Raw genomic sequence first — 20,348 nt, 5'->3', positions numbered from 1 at the left:
CCTATTCATGAACATTTTTTCCAGTCAATTAATTGAAATTAATGAAAAGATATTTTATTATCCTTAGACTTAAGTTCTATTTTTTTATATTTAAATTATTAGACTTTAGAACCTAAATATTCTGTTGTATAGCTTTGGAATAAACTTTTGAATTTGACTTAACTTTATTGGAGATTATCAGAATAATTACACAATTAAAAAAATCTATTTTAATAAATTTACTTCGTTTGCTAACAGATATCTTTGCTCATTTAAATCTAATCCAATTAAAATTTAAATAACTATACAAACAAAATTTTTAATCATGGAGAGTAACAACTGAATTTTTTTATATTTACAGAACCTCCTGAAGCCCCAACTCGTGTGGAAGTAGTGGAAGTAGGAAGTCGTTGGTTAAGTATGAGGTGGGCTCCACCTTCTCCAAGTCATTCACCGACTACACAGTATGTTGTACAATTCCAAGAAGATTCAGCCCCAACATGGAATAATGTTACAGTTAGTGGAAATATTCATTCAACTCGTCTTAATGCACTTTCACCAGCTACTGTTTACACCCTTCGTTTAATTGCTATCAATGAAGTTGGGCCTGGCATACCAAGTCATACAACTCATGCTGTCACCCTACAAGAAGGTATCAGTAAACTGGATGCTTATTACTCTTCATAATGGATTTCTAAGTGTTACTTAATTTCTTTGTAATTCTTATTTAAATTTTTTTGTAATTTAAATATATTGATTTAGTAATAATTATTTATGTCTAATTGTAAAAATGTTTGGATTAAAATGAAAAGTACATAAAATTTTATTTCAAATAACTTCTCTTTTTTTTGTATTGTCATTATTGAATTATTATTTATTGTTAAAACTTTTTTTACAATAGAGGAAATTTGCAAAAAAAACCAAAAAAAATTGGAATAATTATTAATAAATTAATATATGTAAATTAAAAAAAAAAGAGTTAAAAAAAATATATGTATATGAAATCTGATTCGAACCATGTGTCTTCCCCTTGGAAGATCAAAATATCTCATTAATTAAAATTTTATTTGGCTATAGCTCTGGAACCAATGAAAATAAGTACCACTTATGATATATCGATGAAAAGCTCTTGATGACGACTTATTACTTCAGCTAAGAAAAAGTCCAAAATCCAAATTTATTTAGAGGTCTGACTGTATACACATTTTTGGCCCAGTCGATGCAATCAAAAGGGGAGGTGCACAACTAGATATTGCAGCAGTCCTAAATATAAAATTTTAACACTCTACGGCTAATTCTTTTTGAGTTATGCGAGATGCGTACATACAACGTACAGACGTCACACTGAAACAAATATTTCTGTGAAAATCTGAAAATCAAAATTTGTCCACGATCACAATACTTCCATTACTTTGTACAAGGAAGTAAAAATGACCCTTTAAATAAATTAGCACAAAAGGAATGGAAAAAAAATTGTAAAAATAAATAAATTATGAAATTTATTATGAAATTATTAATATAATAAAATATTACAAAAATGCTATTTCTACCAATTTTTATAAAAATAGAAATTAATTTTTTTTTATTTTTTTTTTTAGCAAGACACCCATTTGTAGTATTATATATCACTATTCAAGTATGTTAATATCACTTACTTATTCATATTAAATAGAAAAGTTTTGCCTGTATAAACAGGTTGAAAGAAGATTTTGTCAGAATTTTTGTAAAAATGTAGTTGTACATTGATCTCAGCAAGTATAATAAAACAAAGCTGTAATATTTTTTGACTTTCTCAAATTAGTATACATTTTTTAACTACTTACACAAGAAAAATAACTCATTTTGAACTTTAAATTTCCCTCATTAAGCAACTTTTAACTCATTTTCAAAACTTTTTTTATGAAACACCTAAAACCTAAGTGAACTAACCTTTTAAATGACATTTTTTAATTTTTTATACATTACTTAAATAGAGGAGGGAGTAATATTAAGTAATATTTGGTATAAAGCCATTTATATAAATGGCTTTATACCAGTAAAATGTTTTTTTTATTGATTAACTTTGTGTTATGTTTAATTATCTTTCTTTTATGTTTCATTTTTATATTATCTATATATTTATTTTTACTAATATCTTTGTATCTGTTGATTATAATTGTGTAATAGTTAAAATATTCATCAAGTTATACATTTTTATTTCCTGAAAATGGTTCTTGAGAATTTCAATAATATGTTGTGCAGCTCACTTTTTTATTAAAAAAATAATTTATGTTTACATACATATTTTGTATTAATTATTAAGAAAATTTAATTTAATTTTTTTTTTAAGCACCAAGTAATGCACCTGAAGACATTGTAGCAGAAGCAAATGACCCTGAATCTTTGTTAGTGAAGTGGAAAGTAAGTAATTTTTTCCTATAAAGCATCTAATTAAATTAGAAAAACTTTTATGCTTATGTCATATATTGTATGTTTAAAATACTAAATTTATGTGATAATATATATCCAGGTAGTGTGATGAAGAAAAATCATCTCTATCTTTTTTATGAACAATTCTGAATTTGAATTCTGGTCTGACTCGGCATTTATAATGGAAAAAACTTTTCTTTTACCATTATGAATGACTGTAAATTTGTCTATTATCTCAAGATACTTAAATAATAAATAAATAATTATGTATATAATAGGAAATAAATATGATTTTTCTTTATTAATATTCAAATTAATTTAATGTTATAAAACAGTCGATTGATTTTGCCAGTTAACACCTATGTTTGAGCTACAAATTTAAATTTTACACTACTGGTAATAAAAAATTACTGGTTCGTACTTATTGTTTCTTTGGAATGTCTTGAGGACTATTGTGTTGTCATAAATTATGTAAAAGAGTCAGTATGTCCAACCATTCAATTTCATTTTCCTATTTGTAGATGTCTTCTTCGTGATGAATTTTTTTACATGGCATCAGTCTATCAGTCAGTACTTTAGTCACTTTGAAGAATTGCTAAATTTGTTCAGAATTTTCTAGTTAATTTACAATCAATATCAAAAATTTTCATTTCTTGCCATATATTTTCATTAGCCATATGCAATTCTCAAATTTATTTAAAATGATTAACTTTTTTAAATATCAAACTGGAGAAAAGTTATTAAATGCAATGATTTTAAGATAGTGACTTATCTCATATAACAATTTATTATTATAAATTACCTTCAGTAATTGGTGCTGCTGTTCTTATTTTAGGTTGCTCTTGATTTATGTTGGATTTGCATTGTGTCTGTTTGTTGGGTGTATTTTGTATATTTTCTAAGGTTCAAGTGTATGTGTAAAATGTCAAGATTGTTTTTAATTTCAATAGAACTGTGATTTGAATCTATTAGGTGGTTAGCAAATGTTGTCTCTATGACCCTATGAGGGCTTTTTAGATGCTCAGTGCATTTTTGTTGAAGTTTCCCATTTGATCAGGTAGAACTTAGTGCAAACAGAGCAGTTCAATTTATATAATTCAGGACCGTTGTGTTTATTTGATGAAATAATTCTTATAAATATATATCAGGTTACAGTACATACAAATTTTTTAATTTCTGAATTATTTTTCAAGTCTTTATTTATAATTCTTAGCATGATATATTTTTTGTACTGCAAGAGATCTGATGAAAAACTATCAGACCTCAACTTTTTTCAATTAGTAATATAAGATGAGGAGTAGTATGGGTTAGATTTTGTCTGAAACTCAGTGGTATAGTGAGATACAATTGAAAAGATAAAAAAGAGTTTTTGGTTATGAATCTTCAGTGCTAGACGTATTAAAGAGAGGGTTTAATTTTTGAAAAAGGATTGAACCTCAGTTGAAAGAAAAAAATGATCTGGCATACCTTTAATCACTGAAATCCAGATAAAATCAAGAAAGTTCAATGGTTAATGATCATAGAATTACAAATAAAGAGATTGAAAGTGAAAAAAGAATCTTGTTTGGTTCAATCTAATGAAATCTTTGCTTGCACACTGTTGCTATTAAATTAATAATGACCCCATACTCTTGACCAAAAGGATTGCTGTCTATGTGTAGAACATGACATGCTGTCCTGAAACAATGCCATAAAGAAAATCATAACAGAGATGAGATTACGGTTTACAGATTTTTTGATCATGAGACATAAACACAATCAATTCAATTCCCAGTCAACTCTCAATTTTTGACTGTCTTCCCAGCTGAAGTGTGAAGTTCATTTTGACTATTCTATTCAATCAACCAGAGCGTAATTCATGATTAATATGCTTCAGAATGTAAAACTGTCAACAAGGGCTACTACCTGATTTTTCTCAATCACCTATGAGTTGACATTAGATCCTGATGACTGGTTAATTCACTGTGATAATCAAAAAATATTTTCAACAATGGAAAAACTGCTGAGAGAAGTGTTTCAACTTGGAAGAAGCCTACTTTTTGATCAGAACTCATATATCTGTATTTTTATTTCTACAGAATTTTCACTTCGATGAAAATAGATGAGACCAGAGGAAGGACATCAGAAGTTCTGTAATACTTAATTTGAAATGTAAAGATGTTTTGTAATCATTTGAAAGTGTTTATTATTTCCGAGTTAGATTCTTCTCCTACTTTATTGTATTTTGTTTGTTTTTAAGAATGGGGAATGTCTAATTTATAGGTTGTTATATCAATTGATGCTAATTTTGAGTATGATCTATGTTGATTTTTATCTTGTTTATAAGGTGTTTGCTGGGTTTTTATGTATGTGTTAGTATTTATATTTACGTGTTTTCTGACAGTACTGACCATGTGTCAGGCAAGTTCATGAGAAGAAACTTGTTGAAAATAATGTTTCACAAGGCAAATGTTTAGACAAATGTAAGGTTTGTGTATTTTTGGAAATGTTTAAGGATGAAGACTTAAAATTTTGGATTTATTTTCAAGGTTTGCACTTTCTCATTTCATAAATTGATTATACTGTAGATTGTTAATGTAGGTTCATCTGGAGATTCCAGATTCGAGTTCTGACCAGGTACAAAATTTTTTACACATTAAAAAAGTCATTACCATCCATCATAATTACTATAGCTGGGCATCAGTACGTTGTTTCTGAATAAATAGTAGTTGATCAAAATGGCATTAAACTTATTTGTGCTAAAATTTATTTACTATTACTCCTATCTTAATATTCTGTTCAAATTATTATACAAAATATCTTATACTAGTTTTTCCACAGCACCCTTCTGCTTTCTATAGACTTGTAAGCTATTTTTAAGCTTCCATTTTCCAGTGTCTGTATATTTTGTGTGTGTGTGTGCATTTATTTATATATTTATAATTAACATAAATTTGCCGATTTATATAATAAACTTTTCAATTCCATGGATTCATCATTAATTATGAGATGCTATACTGGTAAACTTGAATTGACTATGACACTGTTGGTTTATACATGTAAAAATGGTAATTTATTACCTGATACAGTATTTTACAAATGATGAATTCATGAATTTGAAAAACATATATAAATTAGAAAATTTATTTTAGTCTTGCTCTTTTCGAACATTTACAGGTGATTTTTGTTATTTATTAATATTGCAGCATGGTAGGAAACATGTTTAATACAATTATATATATATATATATTTTGTAACATAAATATTTATAAAATATATAAATATACGCACTATTTATAATAGTTACATTAGTGATTGGTGATTGGTGGTTGGTTGGTTGGTTTGCTATGTTCAAAGATTATTTCTTCTCAAATATATCTTACCATTAACCATATTTTTAAATGATCTTTCCAAATCCTCTATCATTTTTCACCTGTTTTCACCATTAAGTGGAATTTAGTTGCAGTATAATTATGGACATGTATATCCTGTTATAGATCGCTATATATTTGAGTTGAACCTTTATTCTATGTATCACACATCAGCTGCCAGTGCTGTTCATCTATAGTAATACTAACAAAAAATACAATGTTGATTGCTAGCTGATTAATTGTTTGTAATGATAATTTTTTTTTGTTACTTAGCCATCATCATTAAGTACCCCTAAAGATGAGATTATAGGTTATCAAATAGCCTACAGAGAAGTGACAAGAGGTACCCCTGAAGTTCGCACTGTTCGAGGTTCTCATAGACATGAAGTAACACTGAATGGGTTACGAAATTATGCTAGATATGAAGTAACTGTACGTGCCTTCAATCAAGTGGGACCAGGACCTTCATCCACCCCTCTCATTGCGACCACTCTAGAGGGTGGTAGGTAAATGAGTATTCATTTTGTTTCATTTTTATTTACTAATACCATATTTTAAGAAATCATTTTTTCAATAAATTAAGTTTATATCTGAAAGTTTTAATGCAGACAGTTTTAAAACTGTTATTTAGAGGCTGAGAGTTTGGAAAGATTTTTTTATCGATAAAGTGTCTGTATACATTGAACTATAATATTAACCAAAAACATAACATAATTAACTGAAAGCATTCTTGAGCAGCTACTAAAACATTATAATTTTTTAAGTTACATGAAAAAGCTTGTTTATTGGTTGTTTATTCAAGTACGTAGTTTTGGTACTGAAAGCTAATAGATATGGATAAAAAATTCAGGAGAAAAACATTTTCCTTTAAAAAAATAAATATTAAAACCAGTATGGCAAACCTTTTAGATTAGTTTGATAATCTATCTGTCTTTGTAGAGATTCATTAGAAAATAAAAAGTAACAGAAAAAGTAATTTTAACTAACAGAGATACATGTAAACATTCCTATAAAAAAGAAAAACTCAAATTCAGTTGGTAACAATTAGAATTAAAAATGTTTCTGTGACCTTTATGGTTTGAGTGATAACTACTCTTTATGCTTTCCCCCATTTGTGCTTCTTTCCACTACTAAGGCAGCCAGCCATACAAAGAGAAAGTAAATTTGATTTGTGTTTATTCCAGTTTACAAATTTAATTATTACTTAGGAGTTTTGAAGTTAAATAACAAATTAAAATTCTTATTATTTATTGTTCATTTATGTAGAGATTTAAAATTAATATATTTTTTTTTTGTTAAATGTTTAATAATGTAGGTGGTTATAATTCAGTTTTTGAGTGAATAGAATTTTGTTTTTTTTTTGCTGTATTTTTGTTTATGATGATTGGCAATGAAAACTAATGGTTGTTTCAAAAAGAATGCAATCTCTTTGTTTGACAACATGAATTTATTACAAAAATATTAATGTTAATACAATACTTATACAACAATATTCAAATTACCTTTAATAACCTTTACAATAGATGTTCAAAATTATTTCCTGTGATCCCGATGCAGGTTCGTACATGTTTCATAACATTTGCAGCCACTTTTCATAATGTTTGTTCAGTGATGTTTGAAATCTCACATACAATGTTAGCCTTCTATTCAAGTGTATGAGGATTGTTTTTAAAAACTACTCTTTTTAAATAGACCCAAAGGAAAAAGTCTGCTGGTGGTGTAATATGTGGGAATCTTCGAGGCCACAACCCTTTTGTTACCAAATGATGGCCAAAAATTTCCCGTAACATATCCAGCATTTGATTAGCAGTATGACATATTGCATTATCCAGCTGGAACCAACCAACATTCTCGTTCGTGTAAATCTAACATGGCAATAAGCTGTTCAGTTAAGTTGCGATAAACCACACCATCTACAGATTTGTCAAAATATAAAGGCCCTATTACACAATGCCAGGAGATCGCACACCAAACACCAATTTTACATGTGTGTAATGATTGTTCATGAAATGAGTGAGAATTTTCAGCACGCCATATTCTGCAGTTTTGGCTCTTAATGTAGTCATCCAGGTGAAACCACGCCTTGTCGCTGAAATAAACATGATCCAAAATTTCAATACCATTGTCATCAACATGGAATGAAACCAACAACAATACTGTAAACGTTTTCCATCGTCTGCTACTTTCAGTTCTTCAATGACACCGATGCAATAAGCATGTAATTGTAATTTTTTGGTAGCCCTGAAAGCTTGAAGATAGTGAAAACCCAGCCTGTGAAGATAACTTTCTGAGCAATTTTCTGGGTGAGCAAGTCGAACATTCTTTCACATCCTCCAGAACTTCTACTGTTAACAGTGATTGTCAACCTATGCTTTCCAATCATATACATTCCCAGTCTCATAAAATTTATTAATCAAACGCGATATTGTCAACTTATTAGGAATTGAAGCATTGGAAAATTTTACCCAAAACTCGTCTTTCACTCTTCCTTAAGCTTTATACGCACAATAAGTCTCAATAATAAATACACATTCATCCTTGAAAAATGACACAGTTAACAAAATAGAGATGAATTTATACTGATATAGCACTAGTACATAAGGACCTTTCAACTGTTAACAAGCTGCTAACCTTGAGATGCTGTTGCCAAATGTCGTGTAGGGGAAAATAAAAATTACCTATGTATGACTTCTACCTTCTTAATCTTAAGGTTGCGTCCTTTTTGAAACACCCGTTATTTAAGGCACTCCATGCATCAAGGACAACTCAACAAAAGAGATTTTTAAGAAAATCTCATTTGAAGAATTAGATGACAACAGAGTAGCAAAGGTGAACTTATTCTGAGGCAAAAATTTCTCTACCATTTAGCATTTAGTTGTGCAACAATGAACTTAACATAAAGAACCAGTAGCTGTGCAGTACATCAAAGTCAAATAGTAGCCGAGTTTGCCCTTCTTCCTCGGATTCCTATTCAGACCTTCCTTATCCTCTAAAATTTCCTTGTTTACTTCACACAATTATTTTTCAGAAGAACCAGGGTGAACTCAACAAAAATAACATTTCCATTAGAGTTCACACCTTTTTTTTCTATTAAATATTTTTAAAAAATTGACATTGTCAAGTTTGCCCTTGCTGCAGGGTGGCACCTCATTTAAATTATTGACATTTTAAATAACAAGCAAAACCAAATTTATTAAAGTTTTGAATTTTTTTTTCATGTCATAATTCTGTTAGTTATTCTTCGGGTTATCTTTGGTAAGTGTTGCTCTTGCCCAAGCATTATCTGACTGGTGGTTTTTTTTATATTAAGAAGACTTGTGCTTTTTACAATGTAACCACAACATGAATTGGATGTGAATTGTGTCTGCTTATTTAGGGTATGTTTATTACGTGATTTTTATGTTTATAAATTTCATAAGAAATGTTAAAATAAAGATAAAATTTAGAAAACATACTTCACATTAATGCAAACAATACTCTATGATAAATAAGTTAATGAGAAAAAGCAACTCAGAAATTTAGAATGAAAAACAAAATAAACTGCTACGCACTGAACACAAAAAAGGACCACAAATTAGTACACCAAAGCATTATGAAATATACAAACATGCAGTGCAAACATTCAGAGAATGAATAAACACAATTCAATCCAACTGTGATATCATCTCAAAGTTTGAATAAGAGGGGAACCACCTGCACCTGAACATCGCCATTTTTAACACATTCAGTGCTAGTGGGGTATCAAGAAACCGATCAATGTGGCTGAATTTTTTTTAAATTCACTTCTTAAGACCTTTAACAGTGCCAATATTTGTTTTAATTTAGTAATGCTTTTTTCGCCGGAAACTGACAAAATAGTTGATACCACAGTGATGACGCCCACCACAGAATACAGACCTAACACATATCTGACTAAATATCATCTCCATTCTTCCACTGTACAGTCTGCTATTATTTGTAAATAATGAAATATTTATTGCATCAAAATATAGGCTTGTTTATATTTAAACATAAATTTTTGTGTTATGAGTTATTTCATAAAACATGACAAATAAGCAAACAAAATAATTATTGTGTTATATTTTCATTAGTTTTATTCATACTGAGCAACCTACAGTAATATAAGCATATTAGGATATTATGTATTTTATAAACAAAACAAGAGTGTAAATTATTATACTGGGCGGAATGTAAAATAAAAACAAATTTTAATATTGATAATTATTAATTTTATTATACAATCATAATACAGCACAGTACTGAAAAAACAGTTCAAAGGAATAACATAAACAGTAGTAAATTTAATACAATATTAAAATGGAAATAATAACAATAAAAATTAAACTAAATGTAAACTAACCTAAATGTTACTCATGGTAGATTTCAAAACATGGAGAAAAGCAAAGAGCTGGTTGTGAAGGACATAACAAACAATAATATTGGGATTCTCTCATAACTTTTTTTTTAGTACACACTCGGCATTTCCTCTGTGGTTTTCTACCAGAGTCATTCTTTTCCATTTGCTGTGGAATATGAATTTGGATCTTCCAATGTCTCTATAAACTGCTGGTTCTGGCCAGATTAATTTTTCAATAACTCATCCTGAAATTTTAACAATGTCATTTTCTTGTTGGGCCTATATGTTTTATACAGTAGATACGCGTTATTCATAATCATATGAAATATATGAATAGCAACTTTTCTTACCATCGAACTGTTTTTCTTTCCAGTGGGTAGTAAGCGACAAGTTGATCTGTTCGATCCATTCTGCCCGTACTTTTGTTATATTTTGCAATAGCCTCAGGCTATCTTTTTCTTTTCCAAATCTGATTTTGACTGTTGTACTTGTGCACTGTGTTGAGAAGAAATCAGTATTATCTGGCGTTTGCCAAACCACTAAAATACACAGATACCTTTTCTTGGTGTAACTTTGCTCAATTTCTCCCCTTAAAATTATTTTATTAATAATATGGACTGAATTTCCTTTACAGTTTGCTTACAGGGTCCACATTACATAGGTTTTTCTTCCCAACAATTCATTGGTCAGAGGTGCACTATTATAAAAATGTATTATAAATTAGAAAAATATATACACTGTGTCCTACGTCTAAATAAACCTGGAGCAGGTGTTACAACCATTTCTACATGGCTATTACCACCCAGTTGATTACCTTTGATATTGAATTCATTTGGAAATGAAAAACTTCTTCTAATGTCAGGATTCTTTCTTCTGCAGTATGGACAGGTCTCTTTTATTTATTCGTGAAGTGCTTGGCAGCTCAAAGTTGTCTTTATGTTTCTAAATAAAAAGTTGAAGTAATAAAGTTATAAATAATAAATAAATATATATTTAAATGAATTCAAAGAAGAATATGTAAAAGTGATGAATCATTAAGAAAAACTAATATTTTCAAAGATTGAAATCATCTACATGATTATGTGACATAAAATAAGAACAGTGTCATTATATGACCGATTTTTGATTTTTTAAATTTAATTTCTTATAAATTTCAAAACAGTACATAACTAGTGATTATGTGAAGTTATGCGGCAAAAAATGTTGCATATTAATATTGTTTAGTATTAATACTAAAATAATCAGTGGAAAAATACAATCAGAAGATAAACTTACCCTTTTTGATATCATTGCTGGGCTGATTTTCAATGAAGAACTTATATTCAATACTCCTATGTTAAACTTATATTAAATTCTAATAGAAAAAGTTGAAAAAAAAACTAAAATAAAATAAAAATTGTTAAAAAATTTGAGTAGCATAGAAAAAAAAATGTTTATTTAAGAAGGAAATGGTAAACTAAGCCGTGAATACATAATTCAAACCTTCCTTGAGGCACTAGTGAATGAATCATTGCTGATAAGTATTGCTGCTTGATCCCCTTCCACTTATAGAAAGCATAAACAAGGGACGTCACAATGACATCATCTGCCCTATTGCCGAACCCATGACAGTGTCAATGATACATTGTTGGCACTGAGCATGTTAATCACATCCATATACATATAACTCAAATAAATGATCATCTGATAATATCTAATTTATAACATTAGCTGATAGCCAAAGTGATAACAGTACCAGTTTAGGTTTTATATAAAAAACTGATTGTTTTAAATAAAGAGTGGTTTATAATTTTTCATGAAAGATGAAAAAATAAATATTAATAACTATAGCAAAACTCTACAATATTTATAATTGAAGATTTATAAATTATAATGCTGTCTTGTTCAAGTCTTGCCATTATTAGCAATGTGGGTATATATATATATATATATATATATATATACATTTTGTGTATATATATATATATATATTTTTTTTTTTAATCTGCTGTTTCTCTCTAATATTGTTTATATTTAAATCATTATTACTTATGCCTTTAATTCAATAGTAAATTAATTAATTATTACCTATACTTTTATTTCAATAGTAAATTGATATAAGAAAAGTAATCATGTGATATTTTCTTCTCTTTAAAATATTTATATCATTTACAGTTCCAGAAGAGGCTCCACAAGATATTCGTTGTACTGCAATATCATCACAAAGCTTAAGAGTAAGGTGGGAACCACCAGCACCAGAACATCATAATGGAATTCTTCAGGGATATAAAGTAATCTACAAGCATGTAAATCCTCCACCTGGTAATAAAAATTTCCAAATTAGTTTATTACGTACATTTTCCCCTGATTATATGATTATTGTAATACTTTGTACAACAGTCTTGTAGACCCCATTCCTCCTTAACCATTACTCACTCACTGACAGTGTTTCTTGCCAATTAGAACTTTTTGTAGGTTTTGTTTAAAGTAATGATAGTTCTATTTTTAAGTACAGCAATTAACTATAATGATTATATTTTAATAAAAATGTTATTAAATGTCTTCTTACAATGCACAATTAAAAACTAAGAAAGTTATCAGTTTGTATCAAAAAATGACACATTAGGACTTTAATTTTTTTTAATTTATCCAAGATATAAATTATACCAATCTACTGGTGGGCAATTATTCCTCGAATATAATTTGTTCCTAAACTGAAGGGACAAAATTTTAGTTTGGCTAATAATGCTAATGACATTGAACTCTACTGGAAGAATCATTTAGGTTAGGAGGGTGCACAAAGATTTTTAGACTGGAATGAACTTCTTTCTTAAATGTTATCCAATATCTTAAAATGCATAAACTGAAACTCAATATGTAATACTGTTTCTTTGGTTTTGGATGATACAGATAATTATCTTACTATTCTATAATCTTAAAACAGATTAGCAAGTCAAAAGTTCAATTGGGTCTTGCTATATCTAATCACATATAATAAAAAAGCGCTATATCACTTGTCAAACAAAGCAACATAAAGCAAGTTTTTTGTAATTGAAATTTTTTTTTTTTTTAGCCAGAAGGGTCATTGTATTAGTTGTAAATAACCATTGAACTAGAGAACTGCATCTTATAAAATATGTACATAGAAAGTTGTTTCAAAAAAATGTTTCAAAAAAATGTTTCAAGCACTGTTAGATATATTCTTGAAATGTGTGAAAATTTATGATAATATTATTTTAGTTTACCCAGCTTAAATAATGAAATTATTGAATTTATGGAAGTATATTTATATTATTTTATTTTTAATAACTCAATGTTTAAAATAATTATAGTTTTAAAAGAATATTATTTTTTAGGAAGATTAGCTGATGCAGAAGTGAAAAAGACTACAAATCTTGAAACAAATTTACATGGTCTCTCAAAATTTGCCAATTACAGTATTAGAGTACTTGCTTTTACAACTGGTGGTGAAGGCATACAGTCAGCTCCAATATTCTGCCTAACAGAAGAAGATGGTATATGTATATTATTATTATTATAAATTACTTACGCTAAAGTAGATCAATATTTGAAATAATTTACATATATTTTTTTTGTCTTCAATTATTTGACTGGTTTGATGCAGCTCTCCAATATTTCCTATCTAGTACCAGTTGTTTCATTTCAGTATACCCCCTACATCCTAGATCCCAACAGTTTGTTTTACATGTTCCAAACGTTGCTTCTCTGAACAATTTTTCCCAATTTTTCTACTTGCCCTCCAATAACAAAGCAACTACTCCAGGATGCCTTAAGGAAGTGGCTTATAAATCTGTCTCTTCTTTTAGCTATATTTTTTCCAAATGTTCCTTTCTTCATCAATTTGCTGCAACACCTCTTCATTTGTCACTTTATCCACACACCTGATTTTTAGCATTCTCCTATAGCAGTACATTTCAAAAGCTTCTAATCTTTTCTTCTCAGGTACTCCGATCATCCAAGTTTCACTTCCATTTAAAGTTACGCTCCTAATATACACTTTCAAAAATGCTTTCCTAATGTTTAAATTAATTTTTGATATAAGCAAATTATATTCCTGACTAAAAGCTCATTTTGCCTGAGTTATTCGGCATATATCGCTCCTGTTTCATCCATCTTTAGTAATTTTACGTCCCAAATAACAAAATCCTTCTACTTCCAAAGTCTTTTCTTGTCCTATTTTTATATTCAGTGGTCCATCTACTTTACTTCTACTACATTTCATTACTTTCATTTTGTTCTTGTTTATTTTCATGCAGTAGTTCTTGTGAAGGACTTCATCCATGCCATTCATTGTTTCTTCTAAATCTTATTTACTCTTGGCTAGAAATACTATATATACCATCAGCAAATCATTGCATCTTTATCTTTTCACCTTGTACTGTTACTTCGAATCTAAATTGTTCTTTAACATCATTAACTGCTAATTCTATGTAAAGATTAAAACGTAATGGTGATAGGGAACATCCTTCTCGGACTCCCTGTTTTATTACTGCTTCTTTCTTCTGCTCTTCAATTATTACTGTTGCAGTTTGGATCCTGAAAATGTTAGTAATTATTCTTCTATCTCTACACTTGAACCCTAAATATTTTATTCCCATCTATGTTATCAAAGCCTTTTCTAAGTCTATAAATGCCATGGACGTTGGTTTGTTTTTCTTTAATCTTCTTTCTATTATTAATCTGAGCAATAAAATTGCTTCCCTTGTCCCTATACTTTTCCTGAGACCAAATTGGTCTTCTCCTAACACTTCTTCCACTTTCCTCTCGGTTCTTCTGTACAGAATTCTAGTAAAGATTTTTGATGCACAAGTAGTTAAGCTAATTGTTCTGTGTTCTTCACATTTATCTGCTCGTACTGTTATCATGACTATGACTCACTTTTTGAAGTCTGACAGAACTTCCCCTTTATCGTAAATAACAAACCAATTTGTATAATCTATCACTTCACTCACCTGCACTGTGTAATAATTGTACAGGTATCCCGTCAATCTCAGGAGCCTTTCTGTCATTCAAATCCTTTAATATTCTATTAATTTCAGATCTCAGTATTGTATTTCCTCTTTCATCCTCTTCAACTTCCTCTTCTTCCTCTATAACATCAGTTTCTAATTCATTTCCTCCGTACACTCTTCAATATATTCCAGCCACCTGCCAATCTCTTTTCTTTCATATTTAAATCAATGTACCATCTTTACTTAACATATTATTAGATTTTAACTTATACCACAAATTCTCCTTAACTTTCGTGTATGCTCCGTCTGTTTTACCAATGATCAATTCTCTTTCCACTTCTTTAATCTACTTTTCTTTTGCTAATTTGCACTTCCTGTTTATAGTATTTCTTAACTGTCAATAGTTCCTTTTACCTTCTACATTACTAGCATTCTTATACTTTCTATGTTCATCCATCAGCTGCAATATATCCTCTGATATCAAGGTTTTCTTCCAGTTCTCTTTATTATTATTTTATTTAGAATAATTTTTTTATAGTTCATTTTTTCTTTTTCCTCTGTATGTTAAATAACTATACATAATAAATAATACAATTTTTTAACCTCCACAAAGTATAGAATTAGAGAACACTTCTACCTTTACTTTTTTTACGTTCAAAAGTTTTTGGGCCTTAGTCCATCTTCAGTGATATTTTTTTAATAATTCTTCACTCGTTTACATTTACACATTAAATTTTATCTTCTTACTTTTATTTCATAAAAATTATCATTAATAAAATTTAAAAACATTTTAAAAATTCAGAATAAATATTTCTTCAGTCAAGAGAATGAAAACGTATTGCAATAACTATTAATTTTTCAATATATTATCTTTGTATGCCAACTTAATTTAGTAAGAATGTCCCCATCAAATTCTGTTTGCAGGTTTACAAGGCTGAATTTACCTTTATATATATATATATATATATTACAATTTTTCTAAAATAATTATTTTTTTATTACTATTTTCATGTTCAAGATTTACTCTTTCGATTATTTCTAAATTATTTTCCAATTTAGTTATGATTATTATTTATTTAAATGATCGGCTAAATTTGAGAAACTTATTTTTATATTTTTAAATGATCAAAGAAGTTCATTAAATCTATCTTTAAAGGACTTATTTATTTTACCAATATATATCTTTTTGCAATTGTTGCAGTTCATTTTATAAATATCGGAAGAATCATATTAATTTTTTATTTTTTATTATTATAATATTTTAAATGTTTTATTATATGAATTAGGTTTATAAGCAGGCTTATATTTTTTATCATTATATGCATCAATCAAGTTTTCTATAATTTTATTTATATAAGAGTACTTTACATAAATATTTTTACTATTTTTATTCTTATTTATAGGTATTAATGTAGTAATGTTTGTGTTATTGAAAAATTTTGGATTATATTTTTTATATATATTATCAATCAATGACATATGATATCCTTTTTTATAGCTACATTTTTTATATTGTTTCTTCATTATACAATTCCTGTTTATCGTTTATGTATTTTATGCTCTATTTATCATGTTTTTAAAAATTTTATTTTTTTGGGACCAAGGATGATTAGAATTCTTATTTATAATGATTTTATGTGAGGTAGGTGTTTTATATACCCCAGTTATTATTTTATGTTTTTAATTTATTTTAATATTTAAGTATAAATAATTTATTTTTCTATTATGTTCCATTTCATTTGTAAAATTTAATGTTTTATGATACGAATTTAATTTATTTAAAATTACTTCATGTTCATTTTTATGACTGGTTCATATATAACTAAAATATCCACGTATCTGACCCATAATAAAATTTTATGTATGTGATTTATGCTATAGACTATTCTACTCTCAAATTCCTGCAAATAAATTTCCAACATAACAGCACATAGGGAAATTCCATGAGTAAAACATTTGTATAACAGATTCCATTAAATTCAAAATAATTTTGCTAACATATATTTCTAATTATTGTTATAATATTATTTATAAATTTTTGATCTTAGCCTGTTTTTATTAATTTGTTTTCTATTATTGAAATTCTATTATTAATGAAAATGTTTGAAACATAAAAAAGTAAAGGTAAGAGTGTTCTCCAATTTACTTTGCGGAGGCTAAAAAAATATTATAAAATAATATATATATATATATATATATATATATAATATGGCATAGCCACTCTTGAAGAACAACTAGCATGTAATGCCATACTTACTAAGAAAGTGAAACGTGAATAGTTTCCTGTTGCATTCTTTGCTGAATCAAATAATGTTACATATCACAAGCCCCTTTTTTTCTGTTTACCCTCTGGAATCACTGTAAGGTATTACTTCAGAGGATGATGATGATTTGTATGAATATGAATGAAGTGTAGTCCTGTACAGTCTCAGGTCGATCACTCCTGAGAAGTGTAGTTAATTAAAACCCAACCATCAAAGAACACTGGTATCCACAGTGTAGTATTCAAATTCATATAAAAGTAAAACTATCTTTACTAGGATTTGAACCTAAACTCAACTGCATATCACAAGCCAAGCAACAAAATTGGAAATGATGTTACTCTGTTTACCCTAGAACCTGGCTGTATAATGAATATCATTTTTTTAAAGAAAGAAGCTCTGAATAGTGCCACTTGTACCTAAGATGCTTTACAGATATCACAACCATAAGAAAGAGAAATATATAGTATAAATCATTTTATAATATATATATATATATATCCCCCTATCTATGAGAAAAAATTCATTAATCTCCACTCAGCCAGGGAAATAGTAAATAATAAGTTTAAAAAAATATCAGAAAATAAAAGACTACTAAAATTTATTATTTTCATGGTTAAAATCATAATTTTGTTTTTTGGGGAATTTATTAGAATACATAATTTGTTTGTGTGAGCACTAAATCAAAATCTTTCTCTTCAAAAGAGATGTTGCTTGCCTTAGAGTTTGAACATGGTAGAGGAATGACAATCATGTTTTTAAGTGCTGTTAGATATTTTTGTCTTTCAATTGTGTATAATTAATTAAAGTAAACTATTTTTATATTAATATAAAAGACAATCAAATAACTTAAATGATTTTTTCAATCAAAAGTTATACCCATCATTCTAATTTGCTGAATAGTTATAAATTCTATATGCAGCTTCAGATACATAATTACTATTATTTAGGCCTGTTAGTTAGTTTGATAAGATTTTTCTGTAAGAAATATTAGAATACACGGTGATACAGACTACCAAAAAGGTTTTTTTTCAGTTCCAGGAGTACCAGATCAAATTAAAGCCTTAATAATGACCTCAGAAAGTGTTCTGGTTACTTGGACAAGACCTTCTGAACCAAATGGTATAATTTTGAAGTATAATGTCTACATTAAACATCCAAGTAAGGTAAGGAAAATGTGTTGTATTATATCTATGAGGCACATTCAATAAATAACAAGACAAACTGATATAGAAAAAAACTGTTCATTCAGTAACAATGAAACTTTTTTAGGGTTAAGTTGGCAACCTTGGGAACATGTTTAAACAGCTGTTAATCATAATTAATCTAAACATAATCAATTTTGTTAATTTCAGAATGTCAGCTCTGCTTGAAATGTGTATGCTGAAAGGGTAATGTTAAGTGATACGATTTTATCAGAAGGTGTGAAACCAGCGGAAATGTACTCAAGAATGTTGAGACAGTATGCTTAAAAGTGTTTAAATTGCAGTAATGTGTATAAATGTCTTGAACAGTTTAATTCGGGAAGTATAAGTGTGACTGATCTCCATCGCTCTGGAAGGCCAATTGAACTTTCAACTACCGCACTGCAAAATCATGTAAATGATCTTATTTGCAAAGACAGGTGAATCAAAATTTCCCAAATTGCTAATTTGTGTAATATTAGTGTTGGAACCACACATTCAGTCATTCATGATTTACTGAATTATTGCAAAGCATGTTTGATATGGGTTCCAAGACTCAAGCCCATAAAGACACCTGGATTTACATTTGTTTTGAGCCCAAATAATTGTTTGAAGCAGAAGGTAATGATCCACTTTCTACACGTGGATACTCCATTTTGAGCTCAAATCCAAACAGCAAAGTCTTGAGTGGAAATATCCAGATTCATGCACCAAAAAAAAGTTCAAAACTCAAGCATTAGCCGGTAAAGTGATGTTGATGGTCTTCTGGGACTTAGAAAGTCCAGTTTTTAGTGACTATTTAGATCAACATACTGTAAACAATGAGTACTATTCTAACATGCTCTAACAAAAAGTGAGACCCATGATAAGGCAAAAACATTAGGGCGCTCTCAAAAGACGTGATTCTCTTACATGACAACCCGCACCCTCACATCACTCAGAGAACAAGAGAAGCGCTTGAGAAATTGGGTTGGGAGACGTTGCCACATCCTCCTTACAGTCCATGCCCTGTCTAATTTTCATATGTTTGGCCTGCTCAAAGACTTTTTACGCAGCAAGAGGTTTGACAACAACATTGCAATCAAAAAAGTAGTACACGAATAGTTGAAACAGCTAGGTAAAGACTTCTATGCTGCAGGAATCAGAAAGCCCAAAAAGCAGTGAGATAAGTGTTTAAATGTTGCTGGAGACTATGTTGAAAAGTAGTGCAAGTTTCATTGTCACTGAATGAAGGATTTTTCTGTATATCAGTTTGTCTCGTTAATTATTGAACATTCCTTTAGTCTACTATACAACTGTTAGTAAGTAAGGTTGATTTAGATGCCTTAAAAAGTTATATTTTTTATTCGTTAAATGTCTACTTATGAAAAAACAATCCCCTTGTGCAAGTAATACACATAAGGAGTTTTAGAATAGCAAAGATGCTTGTTGAATTCACTGATGACATAAATGCATTTGGGAGATGCATAAGAAATGCTAGAAATCGTAGAAATAGCATGTACATGAGAAGTAATCAAAAAGAATAAAATAGGGTATGTGGCACAATGAAATTATGTACTTGTACTTTATGGTAAGTAATGTTAATAATGAGCAATAACCCACTGGTTGGGCAGAGTGATTGACATCACTGAAAAATTCTATTTTAATGAATAAGATTAATTTTTTCTTATTTTAATAAATATGATAAAAATTAATTAAAATAAAAAAAAAATTAATTTTCATTGCCAAGTCACATTTAATAACAAGATTTGCTTAAATTGAATACTATTCTTCAAGTGTCAATCTGTATCCATCAATCCGCATGGTTAACAGTTATCACAAAATATTTTTAATTTGAAAATTACAATATTATTTCA

The 20,348-nt window shown here is 28.6% G+C and overlaps 1 protein-coding gene across 1 annotated transcript in view; it reads left to right on the top strand.

Moving 5' to 3' along the window:
* LOC142321719 (cell adhesion molecule Dscam2-like) overlaps positions 1-20,348 on the top strand; it is a 187,715-nt gene that overhangs the window by 131,446 nt on the left and 35,921 nt on the right. Inside the window, exons 12-17 of the mRNA XM_075360021.1 lie at positions 341-631; positions 2,309-2,379; positions 6,012-6,240; positions 12,250-12,396; positions 13,431-13,589; positions 18,344-18,474. Coding sequence (XP_075216136.1) covers positions 341-631; positions 2,309-2,379; positions 6,012-6,240; positions 12,250-12,396; positions 13,431-13,589; positions 18,344-18,474 — 1,028 coding nt within the window. The remainder of the gene's footprint in view (positions 1-340; positions 632-2,308; positions 2,380-6,011; positions 6,241-12,249; positions 12,397-13,430; positions 13,590-18,343; positions 18,475-20,348) is intronic.

The sequence above is a fragment of the Lycorma delicatula genome, chromosome 3 (assembly GCF_047948215.1).
Source record: "Lycorma delicatula isolate Av1 chromosome 3, ASM4794821v1, whole genome shotgun sequence".
In the NCBI taxonomy this organism is placed as follows: domain Eukaryota; kingdom Metazoa; phylum Arthropoda; class Insecta; order Hemiptera; family Fulgoridae; genus Lycorma; species Lycorma delicatula.
The sequence above is the reverse complement of the archived record's forward strand: the minus strand, read 5'-3'. Positions and strand labels throughout refer to the sequence as shown.